General features: G+C 43.3%; 1 protein-coding gene across 4 annotated transcripts in view; it reads right to left on the reverse strand.

Annotated features, from left to right (window-relative positions):
* Positions 1-19,736, reverse strand: part of ect2 (epithelial cell transforming 2) — a 194,579-nt gene that overhangs the window by 92,369 nt on the left and 82,474 nt on the right. For all 4 annotated transcript variants that reach the window (XR_009795813.1, XM_061825546.1, XM_061825545.1 and 1 more), the window contains exons 14-15: positions 4,765-4,884; positions 4,573-4,641 (exon numbers count right to left, since the gene is read on the reverse strand). Coding sequence is in view for 3 of the 4 variants with exons in the window: in XM_061825546.1 (XP_061681530.1) it covers positions 4,573-4,641; positions 4,765-4,884 (189 nt within the window). In the remaining variant the exon portion in view is untranslated. The remainder of the gene's footprint in view (positions 1-4,572; positions 4,642-4,764; positions 4,885-19,736) is intronic.

A 19,736-nucleotide genomic window follows, 5' to 3' on the forward strand; every position in this document is an offset into this window, starting at 1 on the left:
TAGTCACTCCTTTGGCAACATTAGCTGCCTTTTCTTACATTTTTACTCTTCAGGCTAGACAAAATAGTCACGTTACCTACACGGTAGTACTTACCAAGAGCTGTAACAAACACACTCCCCATTTTCATACTTAGCGATTATCTCTTTTCTTAGATCCACTTTGGTTGGCTCAATTTTCCTTTTCCTTTGCTGCTGATAGCACTGCTGTCTTTTTTTGGGCCCAGGTAAAGAAAATCTTGGAAAAATAAACTATTTTGAGAAGCATTCGCAAATGTGCACGCTCACACTATGCGCACGCATACACCTACTTTAAGCATGCACTGGCTTGGGTATAAATTACTACTTGACTCAAAGTTGGCAGCGGCTCGTCTGCATCACTCTGCTTGAATCAGCTACCGAGTCAACACGGGTTCAGCTTTGCCTGGGTGTTCGGACACCGAGAATTGGATCAAAAAACAAGTAACTTTATTGCAGATTTTTTGGGCCAAACCCTTATTTGAACAATCACAGAGAGAATCAGACTCTGACATTCCACTGTACCTCAAGGAAACCTGTCACAAACACCCTCTCCTGTCCTGAGCACTGGTGACCACCAACATCCATTTTTTGCCACATTTGCTTCCAGTCGGCACAATCCACTTGTGTTGTCCTCCCCACATTAACGAGTGTATCTGGTCACATTTAAATTAAATAGATTGTGCCCAATGATCGTAACAAAACGGAATGCAGCGGTATCGGAATACAAGATTTTATTGCAGTACTATGTATTATGTAATCATAAAAGCAAATTTGTCTTTAGTCTTATATGTGTATTATGCATCATCTTTCTCAACAGTCTTCTCTCTCCCACACTGCCGACATTTTTTTTATTTATAACTATCGGCAGTCAAATATTTACAGTACAGTACTACATAAATAAACTTGCACTGGATTCAGATATACTGTGCACAACAGCGACGAAGAGAAAATGATTCTCAGAGCCTACCAATCAGCAAGTTGTGACATCAAAAACAAGAGGACCGATCAGAAAAATAAGCCAATTTTTGGCTGATAAAATTGAGGGAAACTATTGTATAATGCATATGAAGTCAAATATATGAAGTATCTATCCACCCTTCCATTTTCTCAGCCACTTGTCCTCATGGGTGTCGTGGGAGTGCTGGAGCCTATCCAAGCTGTCAGAGGGTCAAAAGGCAGGGTACAGCCTGAACTGGTTGCCAGCTAATTGCAGGGCACATGGAGACAGACAACACTTGAACTCACAATCACACCTAGGGGCAGTTTATAGTCTCTGATTAATGCATGTTTAGGCTGCGGGAAGAAACCAGAGTGCTCGGAGAAAACCCATGCAGGCACAGGGAGAACATGCAACAGGCAGGGCCGGGATTCGAACCTGTGTCCTCAGAACTGTGAGGCCAACGTACTACAGCCGCTCCACCATTCCGCTTACATATATATATATTTATAGTGCCCTCCATAATTATGGGTACCCCCGGTTAAGATGTGTTAAAAGCCTTAAAATGAATTCAGTTTATTGCAGAAGAATACTGCCACACTGAAAATTTTAGGAAATTGTAACCTTCAACTCAAATGAAGAAAGAAAATAAAAAAATCCCTGACTAAAAAAAATAATTTTTCATTAAATCTCCTGTTTCACAATTATTGGCACCCTTAACAATTCCCAGGAAATAAATATAATTGAAGCATTTCTGTCATTTGTACAGTAGTTTACCAAATTTACCAGAGTATGTAGGAACATTTAATTAGTAATTCATCAGTTCCTGTTTCCCTGGGGTATAAATATGACATGACACAGAGGCCATTTCTCTTATCCACTCTAAAACATGGGAAAGACGAAGGAACACAGCATACAAGTGAAGCAGATGCGCGTCGACCTTCACAAATCAGGCAGAGGCTACAAGATTGCCACTCAACTGCCTATATCCACTGTGAGAGGAATAATACAGATAGAACAGATAGAATAATAGAAGTTCAAAACAACTGGAACAGTGGTAAACAAGCCTGGACGAGGACCCATGTTTATTTTGCCACCACACACAGTGAGGAGGATGGTAAGAGAAATGAAAAGATCTCCAAAGCTCACTGTTACAGAATTACAACAAATGGTAGCATCCTGGGGTCAAAAAGTCTCCAAAGCAACCATTAGGCGCTGTCTCCAGTGCCAACAAGCTGTTTGGGAGGCATGCACGTAGAAAACCTTTCCTCACTAACAACCATAAACGCAAACGTTTGGAGTTCGCCAAGCGGTATTGGGGCTTCAACTGGAACCGTGTGGTTTGGTCAGATGAGACCAAGAATGACCTTTTTGGCAAGAAACACTAAGAGGATCTGGCGTGCCACGAAAGATGTGCATGCTGAAAAGCACCTCATACCCACTGTGAAGTATGGAGGTGGGTCAGTGATGCTGTGGGGCTGTTTCACTTCCAAAGGCCCTGGGAACCTTGTTAGGGTGCATGGCATCATGAATCCTTTGAAATACCAAGACATTTTAAATCAAAATCTGTTGCCCTCTGCCCGAAACCTGAAGATGGGTCGTCACTGGGTCTTTCAGCAAGACAATGACCCTAAACATATGGTCAAATCTACACAGAAATGATTCACCAAACACAAAATCAAGCTCCTCCCATGGGCATCTCAGTCCCCAGACATCAAACCCATTGAAAACCTGTGGGGTGAGCTGAAAAGGAGAGGACCCAGGTCTCTGGATGATTTTGGAGAGATTCTACAAAGAGGAATAGCTCAAGATCCCTCTTTCTGTCTTTTCCCATCTTGTGAAACATTATAGGAGATTAGGTGCTGTTTTGTTGGCAAAAGGGTGTTGTGCAAAGTATTAGTACTGTGACACATTAATGTCAAATAATTATTTCTTTATGTGGGATTTTTTCCCCACTGAATAAATGCACTTGTATTGAAGGTTGGATTTTTCTCTTTTTTCCCCATTAAGGTCCCATATTATTCAAAATAAAAAAATAATTATTAGAAGCTAAAAAACACATCTTAACCTAATTATGGAGGGCACTGGTCTACGTGTGGAGTTTTTGCATGGTCTTCCCGTGGTGTCATCTCCGGGCACTCCAGTTTCCTCCCACACACTTGCACAACGGATTTTCATGACAATAAGGCATACTTAAGTCTTAAATTTTCTTCAAAATGTGCGGGGCGCCTAATGTGGTGCACCTTGTGTGCACCGAGTTCCAAAATCTGTAAATATTGTGACTTTGACGAGCGCGGCGCCTGACTGATAGAGCAAATTCCCTGTCCACACCCTGCTTATTTAGAGGAAAGGCGGACGTGACTGAAGACACCCTGCAGACATTAAATGGAAGAAGGGTAGAGGTGGAAGAGGATGCTCAAGGCACACCCCCCAGCAGGCATATTGTGTAGGGCCGATAGTTGCTTTGTGCGAAACATATTTTTGGCTAAGGACCCCAAAACTGGCACTAATGAAGAGACACGCTTACGAAGTACAGTATAAACTGCAAGCTATCAGTTACGTCGAGGAACATGGGAATCGAGCAGCTGTGAGAGAATTCAAAATCAACAAATTCATGGTTTATAAGTGGAGGAAGTAGGAAAACGAGTTTCGATGAAACAGAGGAACTTCGCTGGACATCGGTGTAAATTTGGCGTTCAAAGTGAAGTTGCTTACAGCATGGGAGCGATGAATGACACGAGGCAAACACAGCTTTACTAAGAATGGGAGGCAGTGCCAGGCAAGTTACACAATTAGTGAATGGATTGTGGATGCTTGGGCAAACATGTCTGCTTCCACCGTTGTTCGAGCTTTCGCAAAAGACGGTATCCTTTCTGAGAAGATGTGAGGCAATGAGACTGACACTGATGAGAGGGAACTTGGCGTGTTTGATGGAGAACTTGCCAAGCTGTTTATTTTAGATACAGATGAGGACTTTGATGGATTTGTGAATGAGGATTAATAAAAAAATAAGTGGGTACATTCTCAAATACTTCAATAAAGTACAACCTAGCTCATTGTTTACATTGTTAAAAACTTTGATCAAGTCCAACGGGACTCAGTTTTGCTTCTGCTGCTTTTTTAATAGTGTGCATGCATGCTACCGCATGTTTCAAGCTAGCGCGGGGGTCAGGAACCTTTTAGGATTAGAGAGCCATGAATGCCAACCATTGTGCAGCACGATGGATCTACTTCTGCTTGTTTGAGAAACTATCTGCAGTAGGATGTGTTTACCTGCTGTGACGTCAGAGATCAGACACGGGAAACTTGGACAAAGTTTGCGGACTTTAATTCATAAACGCGTATATATTTTGGTAAAAACATTGAAAAGATTGTGCATGGAGTTTGCATGTTCTTCCCGTGCCTGTGTAGGGTTTCTCTGGGCACTCTGGTTTCCTCCGACACCCAAAAACATGCATTAATTGGAAACTCTAAATTGCCTCTAGATGTTATTGTGAGTGTGACTGTTGTCTATCACTTTGTACATACACTTTTTTTATTTTTTTTTACCCCCAAATGGGCTGAACCATGAGTATGTGGAGGCCCAATGTATTTTTACAAAACAAGTTTGTACTTACATATTTAAGGACAATATCTCCTACACTTTTTTCTTCTGACCAAGCTCTCAGAAGGTCCTCAAGGTCACTCTGGGAGTAGGGTAGATAAATAAATAATTCGCACAGTTCAATTCTTCATCAACGGTCAGAACACAAAGGAATTTGATCAGAAGTTATTGAGACAAATAGCGAGAGAATGTGAGTACACACAACCTTTATTCTGGTGTGAACCTCATATATATCGGGGATGCTTCCAAATATTGCCTTAATTTCTTCTGGAGCCAGGATAGGTCCACCCACCTGACCTTCTTTTTCTAATGGAAGCTTGAAAATCTGCAAATATGACAAACATGTAATCTTGGATTATAAATCCAAACAAATTGGGAATTAATGAAATGTAATACCATGTCTACTCAAAACAATCATACAGTACGACGTCGCAATCACCTATCTCGCATGGTTAGGGAGCTCCATTGTCACAAATTGGCATTTGGAAAATAATATGATGTTACTGCCTTTTTTTTTGTGGTACTCCAGGATGATGGACCAAAGAGTTTATTCAAATTGAACTGGGTTATTAGTTTTGGAGCTTTCAAGTTCACAAAATGTTCATTCAATGTCCTTGATTTGAATTAAGTCCCAGAGTATTCAGATAAAGTCACTTTCACAATTTTAATTTCCAGATATACCAGCACAATCATAAAATAATGTTGAATCAAAAAAGCTTTATTGGTATAATATATGATAACACGTTCACCAGTAAACAAGCTACAACGACAAAAATAGACATTTAGGAAATAAGTACACAAGTCATTAGGCAAATTTAACATGACCAGTAATGTGGTAATACTGATACACCATTGTGCAAATGATGGGCGTCATGAATAAATTTAAAATGAAAAATAGTGAAGTGACGTGTACATGGATTGGGAGGAAACTTATTCAAGTATTTTTTTGAGATGAGAATTTGTCAAAGCTGAAGGCCTCCATTCACTTCCAGGTTAGTTGATTTACATTTTAATATTAAAAGATAATTTAATCTCAAAAAGGGGCACCGCTTCTCTTTTTAGAGGTGTGAAAATTTAGGTGGGAAAGAAAAGGATCTCATAATTTGAAGGTTGCTACAGAAATTAAATAAGAGTTCTCGAACTCAGAGGTATGTTATTGCATCCAAACACACAAACAATACAGGTCGTGGGTTTTATACAAAATTTAATTCAATCTTACAGGGGTCAAAGTTCATGTAAACAATGCAGAGAAAAGGAAAAAAAAAAGGTACAGTTGTTCCTCAAGCAGGTCGAACTTGTAATGTAACTGTGAAATGAGGATATGCTTCGCGTCATGCATCAAACCGGGATACCTGCTGCCGTTAATTTCAACCCAAATATGCACCAATCAGGATTACAGAAGACCACATGTTGGACTTAGATTGATTGGAACACAATTTAGGCAGGGTTGGTGATCTGCTCGGATGTTTGGCTGATCTGGTAAAAGGGCAGGTAGTAAGAAGGATAAAATGGGAAGAAAAAAAAAACTGCAGAACGGCCGAAGCCTGGGAGTGGCCTGACACTCTGAGTAGACTTATGCCATGCCTGTTCCCTTCTCAGACAAGTTTTGCCTGTGAACTCCCCAAGTACCATCCAGACGGGCACTGTCACAGGTCAGGCGCGTCCTCGCCGCTTCCTGGCTGGGCCAGGTTGTTCGGCAAGGGTGAACAAACTACCAAGAGTGAGAACGTGACAAAGGAGCTTTGGCCTTTTAAGCACAGGAGCAGCCGAGAGAGTTACTTTTGCATCCTAGGTTTATTGCATCCAAGGATTATTCTGAGGTTTAAAACCAGTGAGATAAAACATTCGTTTTTGGATCAAAGATAAAGAAACCATTTTCTTGCTTTGCATTGTCATGCAGAGCCTGTTTAATCAGTGTTTTAAAATTAATCTGTAACTTACAGTATGTATAACATTTCTATGTTTGAAGAATTGTATTTGGTTGAAAAACAAATTTAACCAGTATACATTGAAATTCTGAAAAATAAAATTACTTCTGACATTGGTGTGGTGGTAGGCCCAAGGAGCAATCATGCAAAGTTCGTAAAAATGTCAAAACATAAAATTTCGGGGAAACTGGTTGAGTGTTGTTGTTGTTGGCATTGAGCCTCCACAGCCAATGGGTCTTGCTGGGCTCCATCCATTGAGGTCTTGAGTTGCAATTCAAAGGGAAAATGGTCCTATTAACTTTTATCTGGACATGAGGTACCAGTGGATTTTCAAATGTGGGTCTATATCTTGACTCCTGTACATACAGGGGGGGGGTCTTCTGATTACTGGGGTAACTTAATTTAAAGTGCCACTGACAAAAATCAAATCTTAAAATAGGTATTGTCATCAAATCTACAATTAAGAATAATCACTTTGATGATAACAGCCATGAAAAGTGAGCGGGGAGCGGTTTATAATAGTGCAAAGTTGCGTCAGTCTGACTCACAATTCTCATCACAGTGGCGGCCATATTGGTCCGACGTCATGTGCAGACATCATACTGGAACACTCACCATATTAAACACGCTGTACTAAATGCAACGGAGGAGGAGTGAGAGCGATTTTCTGTTTCTGCAGAGACTGAAGCTCTTTGTGAGGAAGAAAACATCTCAGAACCGAGTGAAGCAACCGGGGCCATTTTCCATATCGTTTTGAGCCATATTTGGACGATATGCATCCACTGACACCAGACCCCCCTAAAGACCCAGACAAGGGACCTGATGAAATACTCTAAATGACTGGCCCATAATTGTTCGATTTTCTAACCCCTTTACAAGTCTTGTGTATGTTGCGTACATGGCTAAGTAGCTCATGTTACACGCAACTAGACTGTCTTTGTACTTCTATTTTGTGTTAGTTTAGTGTTGTATTGCGTGTGATTAAATTGAAACAACACAACTGCTTTGTTATATTTTGCTGTTTGACCAAGGGGATTTATTCTAAATTCACACGTAACATGTGCTATAAACTGTGAGACAAACTAGTCCCCCCACTATTATTATTATTTTTTTTTTACTAGCTCTATATACAACTGTTATTTGAAACCCATAAAGGTCCTTTGCACCTGCGCAATCGATTTTTCACAATGAATCGGGTCTTTTGGAAACGTGTGAAGAGTGAATCCATCCTCCCGAGTATTCGAGCAAAATCCAGCAACAAAACGGGCCGGGCATCACTGCTGATGCTGCACCGATCTGCCTGTCGATTGCCTGCTCCATTCTTCCTTCACTCTTGAACAAGACCAAGAAGATTTAAGTCCTCCAGAGGGCATGTCACCCTTTTCCGTCTGTGGAGCATGGTCTCAAATTTGAAGGCGGTTGCTCTCATTCCAGCTGCTTCACACTCGGTTGCAAACTGCTCCAGTGAGCATTGGAGATCACTGCTAAATAAGGCCAACAGAACCAAATCATCTGCAAAGAACAGCGATACAATGCTGAGGCCAAAACACCGAACACCCTGTACGCCTTGGCTACAGCAAGAAATTCTATCTATAAAAGTTATGAACAAAATAGGTGACAAAGGGCAGCCTGTGGATTCTAACTCTCACTGGAAAAAAGTACAACTTATTGCCGGCAATGTGGACAAATTCTGACACAGGTTATACGGGGACCAAACAACCCGTATCAGGTTGTTCAGTACTGCATACTCACAAAGAACCTCCCACAGGACTACCCAAGAGACATGGTCGAATGCCTACTCCAAATCAACAAAATACATGTAGACTGGTTGGGCGAACTCTCATATCCCCTTGAGGATCTTGCCGAGGGTGTGTAAAGGTGGTCCATTGTTCCATGGCGGGGATGAAAACCACCTTGAGGAGGTCTTCCAAGTATTCTAACTTCCAACTCCTAGCGTCACGAGTATAGGTCAGCAGTGCCCATCCGCACTATACAGTGTTGACGGTGCACTGCTTCCCCCTATCGAGACGCTGGACGGTGGACAAGAATTTTCTTAAAGCAGTCTTGTAGTCATTCTCCATGGCCTCACTGAACTCCTCCCATACCTGATTTTTTTGCCTCAGCGACCACTGAATCTGCATTTCGCTTGGCTACATGGTACCTATCAGATGCCTCGGGAGTCCCACAGGCAAGAAATGCTAGATAGTTTAGCTTGACCACATCCCTCACTGTTGGTGTCCACCAACGTATTCAGAGGTTGCTGCTACCATAGGCACAGACCACCTTACGGGCACAGCTCCGGTTGGCCGCCTCAACAATGAAGCCAGGGAACATCAAACACTCTAACTCAATGTTCTCCCCCACCGCTCCCGGAACATGACCAAAGTTCTTTCAGAGGTGGATGTTGAAACTCTGACGATACATTTGGTTCTGCCACGTGGGAGCGGCATCTTCCCCCACCATTGGAGCAACCTAATTACCAGGTGGCGATCAGTTGATAGCTCCGCCCCTCTATGTGGTAAAATACACTTTGCGGTACACTATGCGGTAAAGTTGGAAAAACAATTTCATGAAAAGGACTCAAAATCAGTTTGACATGCATTACAATCACTAACAAATTACAAGTGACGATTTCCCCAACTTGAGAACAAAAACAGACTAGCAGTTGACTTGAACAACTTTTACTGCAGATTCGAAAGGAACACTTTCAGTCCACAGGCGCAACATCATCGCGCGTCCGACGACTGCATTGACCGTCTATGAACAGGATGTGAGGCGCATCTTCAAACAAAAGATGAACAAAGTAGTGACTGGCCCAGACCCTGTGTCCCCATCAGTCAACAAGGGACTACATATGCGAGCACACATAGACAGGGCAGGAACATACGTGAGGATCCTGCTCGTGGACTTCAGCTCTGCGTTCAAAACCATTCCTGAACGCCTCTCCTCCAGCTCAGGTCTGTAAAAATTATGCTGTCTCCTAAACAGCCCAGCTTTTACCTATTTAGATTCAGATGATTGGAAGTGAAGAATTATTTATATTACAGTTGTTCCTGATAAAAGCAGCATTCATCCAATCAATGCTTGTTCAAAAAAATCCCATTCAGGAAAATTGTCAAATTAGTATATTTTTAGGTGTTTGAGACACACTGCCAATAGAAAACTTTTGAGATGGTATTGAGGAATTGTAGGCCAAAATAACCACGTTCCACTTCCATCCTGCTGTGTGTCAAAGATTTGCAACACCTTTCCTAGTCCAGATGGCCAAGAGTACACAGGATTTAAATGGTCTACATAGTGAATATGTTTGTTTTGTTTAAGTCTTTGTGTAAATGTTGATGTATACATTTATATATGAAATAAACATACATCACAGAATAAAATCATAGCACTTTTATTGAACTGTATGCTTATATTGTGTATAAATATGTTTCTCATGGAATTTTCACCAAAAGCTTATTTGGTCTTTCAATACGGGCATCTTGAGACCACCTGAGGTTGAAATACATGTTCCAGTATCCTCTGGTGTCAGTAAGATATCTTCTCATGAACAGGCACTTTCGTCTGGCCATTTTTGGAATGTACCAAAGATGGAGATTCAGCATCTGCTGGTTCAAAGTCAACCTCTTGTGAAGAAGCTTCCTGCAACATGTGCAATTAATGTAGAAAAGTAAGGCTCAACGTTTATAAAATATTTAGACAAAGCGCAGCAATTTATGGTGTACAAATTATTTTTGGTCAGGTGAAAACATGTCTCCTGAAGAGCACAAATTCATTGCAATAAGCTCTTGCTTTGTACTTTGGATGAGGTTTTAAAGCAGCATGTTGATAAAAATCACCATATGACAATTTGGTAACAAAAGAGATAGTTTAATTCCTGATCTAATTCAAAGTGTTTCAAATATTGTTTTCTCCTACATAAATCCACACAATGCCAGTAACTGTCGCAGTTTTTGCTTACTTGACAACTAAGTTTCCCAAGCAAGTATTCAATAAAATTTGCAAGGTACTTGACAACCAGGTTTCCCAAGTGAGTATTCAATCAAACTTCCGAAGAACAGGATTTACATTATTTAGCAGTTTGAAATGATTCTGAGAGTGACTAGTATGTAATAACTTCTTGTTTTATTACTACATAGCATTTTATTAAAATTAAAAACACTGCACACATCAGCACATCAGTGTGGCTGCACTTGTCAACAGACAGATATACTTGTGGTACGGTTTGTTTGGGGTGGAGTCACGGGCACTGTTTGTCTACATTTTGCATAACTGTCATTAAATTGTGAAATAAAAGGTTTGTATAAAATATTTTTCCTGTTTTTCTAGTTTAGAATGACAAACTAGCTCTAGGGGCATGGAATGTTACCTGTCTGGCAGGGAAGGAGCCCGAGTTGGTATGCGAGGTCGAGAAGTTCTGACGACATAGAGTCGGACTTGCCTCTACGAACCGCTTGAGCTTTGGCACCACTCCTCTTGAGAGGGGTTGGATTCTGTTCCACTCTGGAGTTACCTACGGTCAGAGACGCCGAGCAGCTGTGGGCATACTTATTACCTCCCGAATCGGGGCCTTTACGTTGGGGTTTACCCTGATGGATGAGAGGGTAGCCGCCCTCTGCCTTCAGGTAGGGTAACGGGTCCTGACTGTTTGTGCTTATGCACCAAACAGCAGTTCAAAGTACCCACCCTTTTTGTAGTCCTTAAATGGACTGCTGGAGAGTGCCCCCTCTGGGGAATCCATCATTCTGCTGGGGGACTTCAATGCCAACGTGGGCAATGACAGTGAGACCTGGAAGGGCGTGATTGGGAATAACGGCCACCCCGATCAGAACCCGAGTGGTGTTTTATTTCTGGACTTTTGTGCTCATCCCCACGTGTTCGTAACGAACACCATGTTCAGGCACAAGGGTGTCCACATCTCTACCTGGCAACACAACACCCAAGGTTGCAGTCCGTTGATCGACTTTATGGTTGTGTAATCGGACTTGGACCCCATGTCTTGACACCCGGATGAAGAGAGGGGTAGAGCTGTCAACTGATCACCACCTGATGGTGAATTGGCTCAGATAGTGGGGAAGATGCCAGTCCGAGATGGCAGGCCCAAACGTATTGGGAGGGTCTGCTGGGAACGGCTGTCAGATTCTCGTGTGAGACGGAATTTCAACTCCCACCTCCGAAAGAAATTTGCTCACGTCCCAGAGACAGGGGACATGGAGTTGAGTGGACAATGTTTTGTCCCTCCTTTGCTAGGCGGCCGACCGGAGCTGTGCCCGTGAGGTGTTCGGTGCCTGTTGTGGCAATGAGGCATGCTGTCAAGCTGAAGAAGGGGTCTGAATTGGCATTTTTGGCCTGTGGGACTCCCGAGGCAGCTGATACATACAGAGTGACCAAGCAGAATGCAGCTTCACTGAGGCAAAAACCCAGGCATGGGAGGAGTTCGGTGAGGCCATGGAGAACGACTTCAAGGAAATTCTGGTTCACTGTCCAACGTCTCAGGAGGGGGAAGCAGTACACCGTCAACACTATGTATAGTGGGGATGGGGCGCTGCTGACCGCAACTCAGGATGTTGTGAGTCGGTGGGGAGAATATTTCGAAGACCTCCTCAATTCCACCAACACGCCGTCCCATGAGGAGGCTGAGTCGGGGTAATCTGAGGCGAGCTCTTCTATCTCTGGTGTTGAGGTCATCGAGATGGTTAAAAAGCTCCTTGGTGGCAGGGTCCCTGGTGTGGATGAGATTCGCCCGGAGTTCCTAAAGGCTCTAGATATTGAGGGGGTGTCCTGGTTGACACGCCTCTGCAATATCGCGTGGACATTGAGGACAGTGCCTCTGAATTGGCAGACTGGGGTGGTGGTCCCCCATTTTAAGAAGGGTGACCTGAGGTTGTATTCCAACTTTAGGGGGATCACACTCCTCAGCCTCCCTGGTAAGGTCTATTCAGGGGTATTGGAGAGGAGGGTTAGTCAGGAAGTCACTCAAATCTCAGATTCAGGAGCAATGTGGTTTTCATCCTGTCCGTGGAACAGTGTACCAGCTCGACACGCTCGCCAGGATCTTCGAGTGTCCATGGGAGTTCCCCCAACCAGTCTACATGTGTTTTGTTGTCTTGGAGAAGGAGTTTGACCGTGTCCCTCAAGGATTCCTTTGGGGGGGGTTCTCCGGGAGTATGGTTTGCCCTCTCCGGCTTGGGGAAGAGATCCTGCCCCAAGTGGAGGAGTTAAAATATCTTGGAGTCTTGTTCACGAGTGAGGGAAGAATGGAGCGGATGATCGACAGACGCCTCGGTGCAGTCTGCAGTGATGCGGACTTTGTATCGGTCCGTTGTGGTAAAGAGGGAGCTAAGTCAAAAGGCGAAGCTCTGAATTTACCAGCTGATCTACCTACCTTCTTATCTTCACCTATGGGCACGGGCTGTGGGTCGTGACCGAAAGAACAAGTTCCCGGATACAAGCGGCCGAAATGAGTTTCCTCCGCAGTGTGTCCGGGTTTTTCCTTAGAGATAGGGTGAGAAGCTCGGTCATCCAGGAGGGGCTCAGTGTCGAGCCACTGCTCCTCCGCATTGAGAGGAGCCAGATGAGGTGGTTTGGGCATCTGACTTGGATGCCTCCGGGACGGATCTCAGGTGAGGTTCGGTGGGTGTGTTCCACCAAAAAGAGATCCCAGGGATGACCCTGGACACACTGGAGAGACTATGCCTCTCGGCTGGCTTGGGAAAGCCTCAGGATCCCTCCCAAAGAGCTGGAAGAAGTGGCTGTGGAAAGGGAAGTCTGGGTATCCCTGCTGAAGCTACTTCGCCCGCGACCCGACCCAGAAAAGCGGTAGAAAATGGATGGATGGATGGATGGATGGATGGATAGTTTAGAATGGTCAAACCATTTTCTGAAATAAAACTTGTATAGTTCCACAAGAACGATATATGCTGCTTTAAGTCAACCCTGTCAACAGGAAACAAAAGATTACCAACATACCTCTGAAACTTGTCTTAGAACAAAAGCTCTACTCAGTGTTGGTACTTTTGGGGGGGCTGACTTTGTTGCACCTCATCCAGGTTCAGCGGCTGATCCACGTTCACATTTGGTCCCTTAACAACACTGATCTGGTCAGGTGTTGAAACTGTATGCATGCTATGCATTGATCCTGGTTTTAACATGTTTTTTGAATTAAAACCCTTCTCAGACATGAGGGCACTAGTGAAAGAGTCTGGGGTGGAATATTCACTACATATGAACGACAGCTGACTGGGTTTGGAAAAATTCGCCCACTTCGTTTGCTTCACACTAACACAGTGAATGAAAAACACAATTGATGAAATTGAAAAAATTAGCATGTAATTAATGGTACTTACACTGGGTATGGAAAGTATTTATATAGCCTAAAAAAAATTTCCATTCTCGTAGTGCAGTCATTTGTTAAAACCATGTACTTTCATTCTTTTCCCAGTGTATACATAGCATCCTACATTCAGGGTTCATACTCAGTCTGACAAAAAAACTCTAAGGGCTTTTTAGGGGCATTCTTAGGGGCTGACGTAAAAAATTTAGGGCCAACACGAAAAATTTAGGGCCATCGTGGGAAATCAAGAGTAAGAAAAAAAGACTCACCCAATGGTGCCATTAACCGTTCTTGGTTCATCAAATGTTCCAGTACCTCAGTCCCTGTGACAGTGATCACCTGTCGCCCCTTGTGGTAGTTCTCATTGATATGACCATTGTCAACGTCTTCACATAACAGTATACAGAAAAACTTATTCTAACTACAATTGCAACTATATACACAAATGTCTTCTACTAATGTCTGTTTCAACACCCCTACTCTAGCTCCTTGAGCCTACCCAGTGCCTCCACTATTTGTTGCTGCAGAGGTGCCAAAGTGGCTCTCTTGTCCTTTGCTCTGCCTCTGAGTGCATTGGCCTCGGTGATAAACCTCAGATTCCTCTTTTCTTCTGCCTCTTCACACAGCCTGTCAGCCTTCTCAATAAGCGTAGATATGTCAGTCTCTATTCTGGCTTTTTTGGCTTTGCGGCAGTAGAGATGAAAAGTGGGCAGCGATGCCAAATGTAGCCAGGTACGAAGTCTTCCTTTCCCCACAGTGGTAGTTTTTAGCAATGTCACTGTCTGGGAACATGACTCCAAACACTTTCGAATTATTTTCACAAGATTTGTAACTGTAATGGCTGTAGATCACTTTTATAGTCCACACGATCTCTGCCTTTCACGAGTCCGTCTTCGTGTATTGAACAACGTTCATAAAGCCTGACTTCTGGCTGGACAACTGTAGGTGTGCATTAGGGATCGCAACCAGTTACAAATAACCGGTTATAACCGGTTTTTGTTTTTTTAAAACCGAAACCGTAATCGGACTTTCGAAATCGGTTAAAATTTCCAATCATTTCTTCCAAAGTATGGGAGTAAACTTGTTTTATTGGCAAACATCAAAACACTACTCGCATAACGCTATTTTTTTTTTAATAAAAGATTAATTTACTTTTTTAGGGAGAATTTTGGCGGAAGAGGTCCTCCCTAAGATTTTTTTTAATTTAAGGCCTTTTAGGGGCTTGACCGGTTTTCGTGGATTTTAAGGACTTTTAGGAGCACCTAAATGCACCTTTGAAAATTTAGGGTTTTTTTCGGGACTTTTAGGGCCGCGTGCAAACCCTGTACATTGAGTGAAAAAACTTTTTACAGATTAAAAAAAGAAAACCTGAAATATCCGCCAAACAAAAGTATTCAGACCCTTTGCTGTGGCATTTAACTTGGGTGCTCTCCATTTCTTCTGATCATGGTTGAGATTTGCACCTTCATTTGCGTCTAGCTGTATTTGAATATACTGCTTGGACTTGATTAGGAAAGCCACACACCTGCCTATATAAGACCTTACACATCATCCGTGTAGTGTAGATTCTTTGCGCAAACTGAGGTGATTCAGTGACTCCCCACGATTTGAGAAACTGCATCATTCGACACTGCCCTGCTGAAAGACTTCAATAAGATCATCTCTACTGGACCCTAAGTTAATTGTCAGGTCTCCTCAAAGTGTTGGTTTAGTCGTCCAAAAGTCCTTTCATCGTTTAAAATCACAAGAGCCCAAAAGGGATCGATCGACAAAACACTGCAGATACAGCAACAACCAATTGACTTAATAATCAAACATACATGCAGGTTCCCACCCATTGGCATTTAAGAGTACTGCAAACTATGAGCTCTCATTTGATGTTTAACCAAGGGCAAATGTCTTTTGAAAGTTCACAATCTCTGGAGAATCATCAAAAATTTATTCCTAAAGCCTGCGTCAGTGTTATCTTTACTAGCGCAATTGCGAAATTTTGAGGATTGTCTTGATTTGACTACAAGCAGCATGAAATATGATTTGAATTATTAGCCAAGACTTGAGTAAAAGCAAACATTCTCTGTGCTTATCCTGTGAGTAAAGAGAGTACCAAATTGAAGTTATTTTATGTTAATAAATGATTTTTTAAATCCAAAGGATTACATTTCAGAATTAGAGCCTATAATCAAACTAATAAGTGTGGCCTCAAGGTTTCACCGTCCCTCTTGCACATTTAACTCTTAACCCCACCATCTGGTGCTGGTGGTTTTTTTTTGTCTTTTCTCTGGTTTTCTAGTGGCAAGCTCACATTCTGCTGGCAGCTCGCAAGCCAGGCTGGCTACCCATTCTTTGTTCGGGCACATGGCTCGGTAACCGCGGGCCTTGGGGATGCAGACCCAGCTCTTGAGCCTTTGTAGGTCACCACTGGTAACCCTCCAGAACAATGTCTGGTGAGCTACCCAGATATGCTCCCAGAAAAATGTGAGTTTTTTTAACATGCTTGCGGACCCGGAACCAAGACGGGAGAGAGATGGTCATAATCCTCCTAAGGGGTGTAATGAATAACCACTTTTCATCTTCCACCTCTTCTTCTTCTTTTCCTTTCGGCTTGTCCCGTTAGGGGTCGCCACAGCGTGTCATCTTTTGCCATCTTAGCCTATCTCCTGCATCTTCCTCTCGAACCCCAACTGCCCTCATGTCTTCCCTCACCACATCCATAAACCTTCTCTTTGGTCTTCCTCTCGCCCTTTTGCCTGGGAGCTCCATCCTCAGCATCCTTCTACCAATATACTCACTCTCTCGCCTCTGAACATGTCCAAACCATCGAAGTCTGCTCTCTCGAATCTTGTCTCCAAAACATCCAGCTTTGGCTGTCCCTCTAATGAGCTCATTTCTAATCCTATCCAACCTGGTCACTCCGAGCGAGAACCTCAACATCTTCATTTCTGCCACCTCCAGTTCAGATTCCTGTTGTTTCTTCAGTGCCACCGTCTCTAATCCGTACATCATGGCCGGCCTCACCGCTGTTTTGTAAACTTTGCCCTTCATCCTAGCAGACACTCTTCTGTCACATAACACACCAGACACCTTTCGCCAGCTGTTCCAACCTGCTTGGACCCGTTTCTTCACTTCCTGACCACACTCTCCATTGCTCTGTATTGTTGACCCCAAGTATTTGAAGTCGTCGACCCTCGCTATCTCTTCTCCCTGTAGCCTCACTCTTCCCCCTCTACTTTTCTCATTCACGTACATATATTCTGTTTTACTTCTGCTAATCTTCATTCCTCTCCTTTCCAGTGCATGTCTCCATCTTTCCAATTGTTCCTCTGCATGCTCCCTGCTTTCACTGCATATGACATTATCATCTGTGAACATCATGGTCCAAGGGGATTCCAGTCTAACCTCATCTGTCAGCCTATCCATTACCACTGCAAACAGGAAGGGGCTCAGAGCTGATCCCTGATGCAGTCCCACCTCCACCTTAAATTCCTCTGTCACACCTAAGGCACACCTCACCATTGTTCTGCTGCCATCATACATGTCCTGTACTATTTTAACATACTTCTCTGCCACACCAGACTTACGCATGCAGTACCACAGTTCCTCTCTTGGTACTCTGTCATAGGCTTTCTCTAGATCCACAAAGACACAATGTAGCTCCTTCTGACCTTCTCTGTACTTTTCCACGAGCATCCTCAAGGCAAATAATGCATCTGTGGTACTCTTTCTAGGCATGAAACCATACTGTTGCTCGCAGATACTTACTTCTGTCCTGAGTCTAGCCTCCACTACTCTTTCCCATTACTTCATTGTGTGGCTCATCAACTTTATTCCTCTATAGTTCCCACAGCTCTGAACATCCCCTTTGTTCTTAAAAATGGGAACTAGAACACTTTTCCTCCATTCTTCAGGCATCTTTTCACCCGCTAGTATTCTGTTGAATAAGTTGGTCAAAAACTCCACAGCCATCTCTCCAAATTGCTTCCATACCTCTACCGGTATGTCATCAGGACCAACTGCCTTTCCATTTTTCATCCTTTGTAGTGCCTTTCTGACTTCCCCCTTAGTAATCATTTCCACTTCCTGGTCCTTCACTCTTGCCTCTTCAACTCTTCCTTCTCTCTCATTTTCTTCATTCATCAACTTCTCAAAGTATTCTTTCCATCTATTTAGTACACTACCGGCACCAGTCAACACATTTCCATCTCTATCCTTAATCACCCTTACCTGCTGCACATCCTTCCCATCTCTATCCCTCTGTCTGGCCAACCTGTAGAGATCCTTTTCTCCTTCTTTCGTGTCCAACCTGGTGTACATGTCTTCATATGCCTCTTGTTTAGCCTTTGCCACCTCTACCTTTGCCCTACGTCGCATCTCGATGTACTCCTTTCGCCTCTCCTCAGTCCTCTCAGTATCCCACTTCTTCTTCGCTAATCTCTTTCCTTGTATGACTCCCTGTATTTTGGGGTTCCACCACCAAGTCTCCTTCTCCCCTTTCCTACCAGATGACACACCAAGTACTCTCCTGCCTGTCTCTCTGATCACCTTGGCTGTCGTCGTCCAGTCTTCCGGGAGCTTCGGTTGTCCATCGTGAGCCTGTCTCACCTCTTTCCGGAAGGCCACACAACATTCTTCCTTTCTCAGCTTCCACCACATGGTTCTCTGCTCTACCTTTGTCTTCTTAATCTTCCTACCCACCACCAGAATCATCCTACATACTACCATCCTATGCTGTCGAGCTACACTCTCCCCTACCACTACTTTACAGTCAGTAACCTCCTTCAGATTACATCGTCTGCACAAAATATAATCTACCTGCGTGGTTCTACCTCCGCTCTTGTAGGTCACTATATGTTCCTCCCTCTTCTGGAAATAAGTGTTCACTACAGCCATCTCCATCCTTTTTGCAAAGTCCACCACCATCTGCCCTTCAAAGTTCCTTTCCTGGATGCCGTACTTACCCATCACTTCTTCATCACCCCCGTTTCCTTTACCAATATGTCCATTACAATCTGCACCAATCACAACTCTCTCCCTGTCTGGGATGCTCAGAACTACCTCATCTAGTTCCTTCCAGAATTTGTCTTTCAACTCTAGGTCACATCCTACCTGTGGTGCATAGCCGCTAACCACATTATACATAACACCCTCAATTTCAAATTTTAGTCTCATCACTCGATCTGATACTCTTTTTACCTCCAAGACATTCTTAGCCAGCTCTTCCTTTAAAATAACCCCTACTCCATTTCTCTTCCCATCTACTCCGTGGTAGAATAATTTAAACCCTGCTCCCAAACTTCTAGCCTTACTACCTTTCCACCTGCTCTCTTGGATGCACAGAATATCAACCTTTCTCCTAATCATCATGTCAACCAACTCCTGTGCTTTTCCTGTCATAGTCCCAACATTCAAAGTCCCTACACTCAGTTGTAGGCTCTGTGCATTCCTCTTTTTCTTCTGACGCTGGATCCGGTTTCCTCCTCTTCTTTGTCTTCCACCTCTTCTATTTTTGTTTTATTTTGCTACATTTTTACTTCTTCAACCAAATCTGTCTCCGTGCTACTGAGAGACAGAGAGCGCACTCCCAGTGGCCAGCTGAACCGGGGTCAGGTTGCTTTAATACAACACTGGAAACCTTTTTTATCATCTGAAGCCATAAAAACTCCTCAGGACTTGCACAGTTGATTGGAAGAGGAAGTGATTGATGACTGTTGAACAACGGAACACAATAATCCCCAGCAGTGGTGAGAGACACTACCTGCGCACATTCAAATGATGAAGAGGTGCCATGTTCAAATTAACTGGACAAACCTTGTGAAAAGTTCTCACTGTATCCCGTGATGTCTTTGTGATTTTGTTTTTACAGGTTTCCTTCCGAGTTTGTTTCTTTTGAATGTGCCATTGTGTTTGATATCAAATTAT

Source organism: Syngnathoides biaculeatus, chromosome 7, assembly GCF_019802595.1.
Source record: "Syngnathoides biaculeatus isolate LvHL_M chromosome 7, ASM1980259v1, whole genome shotgun sequence".
Lineage (NCBI taxonomy): Eukaryota > Metazoa > Chordata > Actinopteri > Syngnathiformes > Syngnathidae > Syngnathoides > Syngnathoides biaculeatus.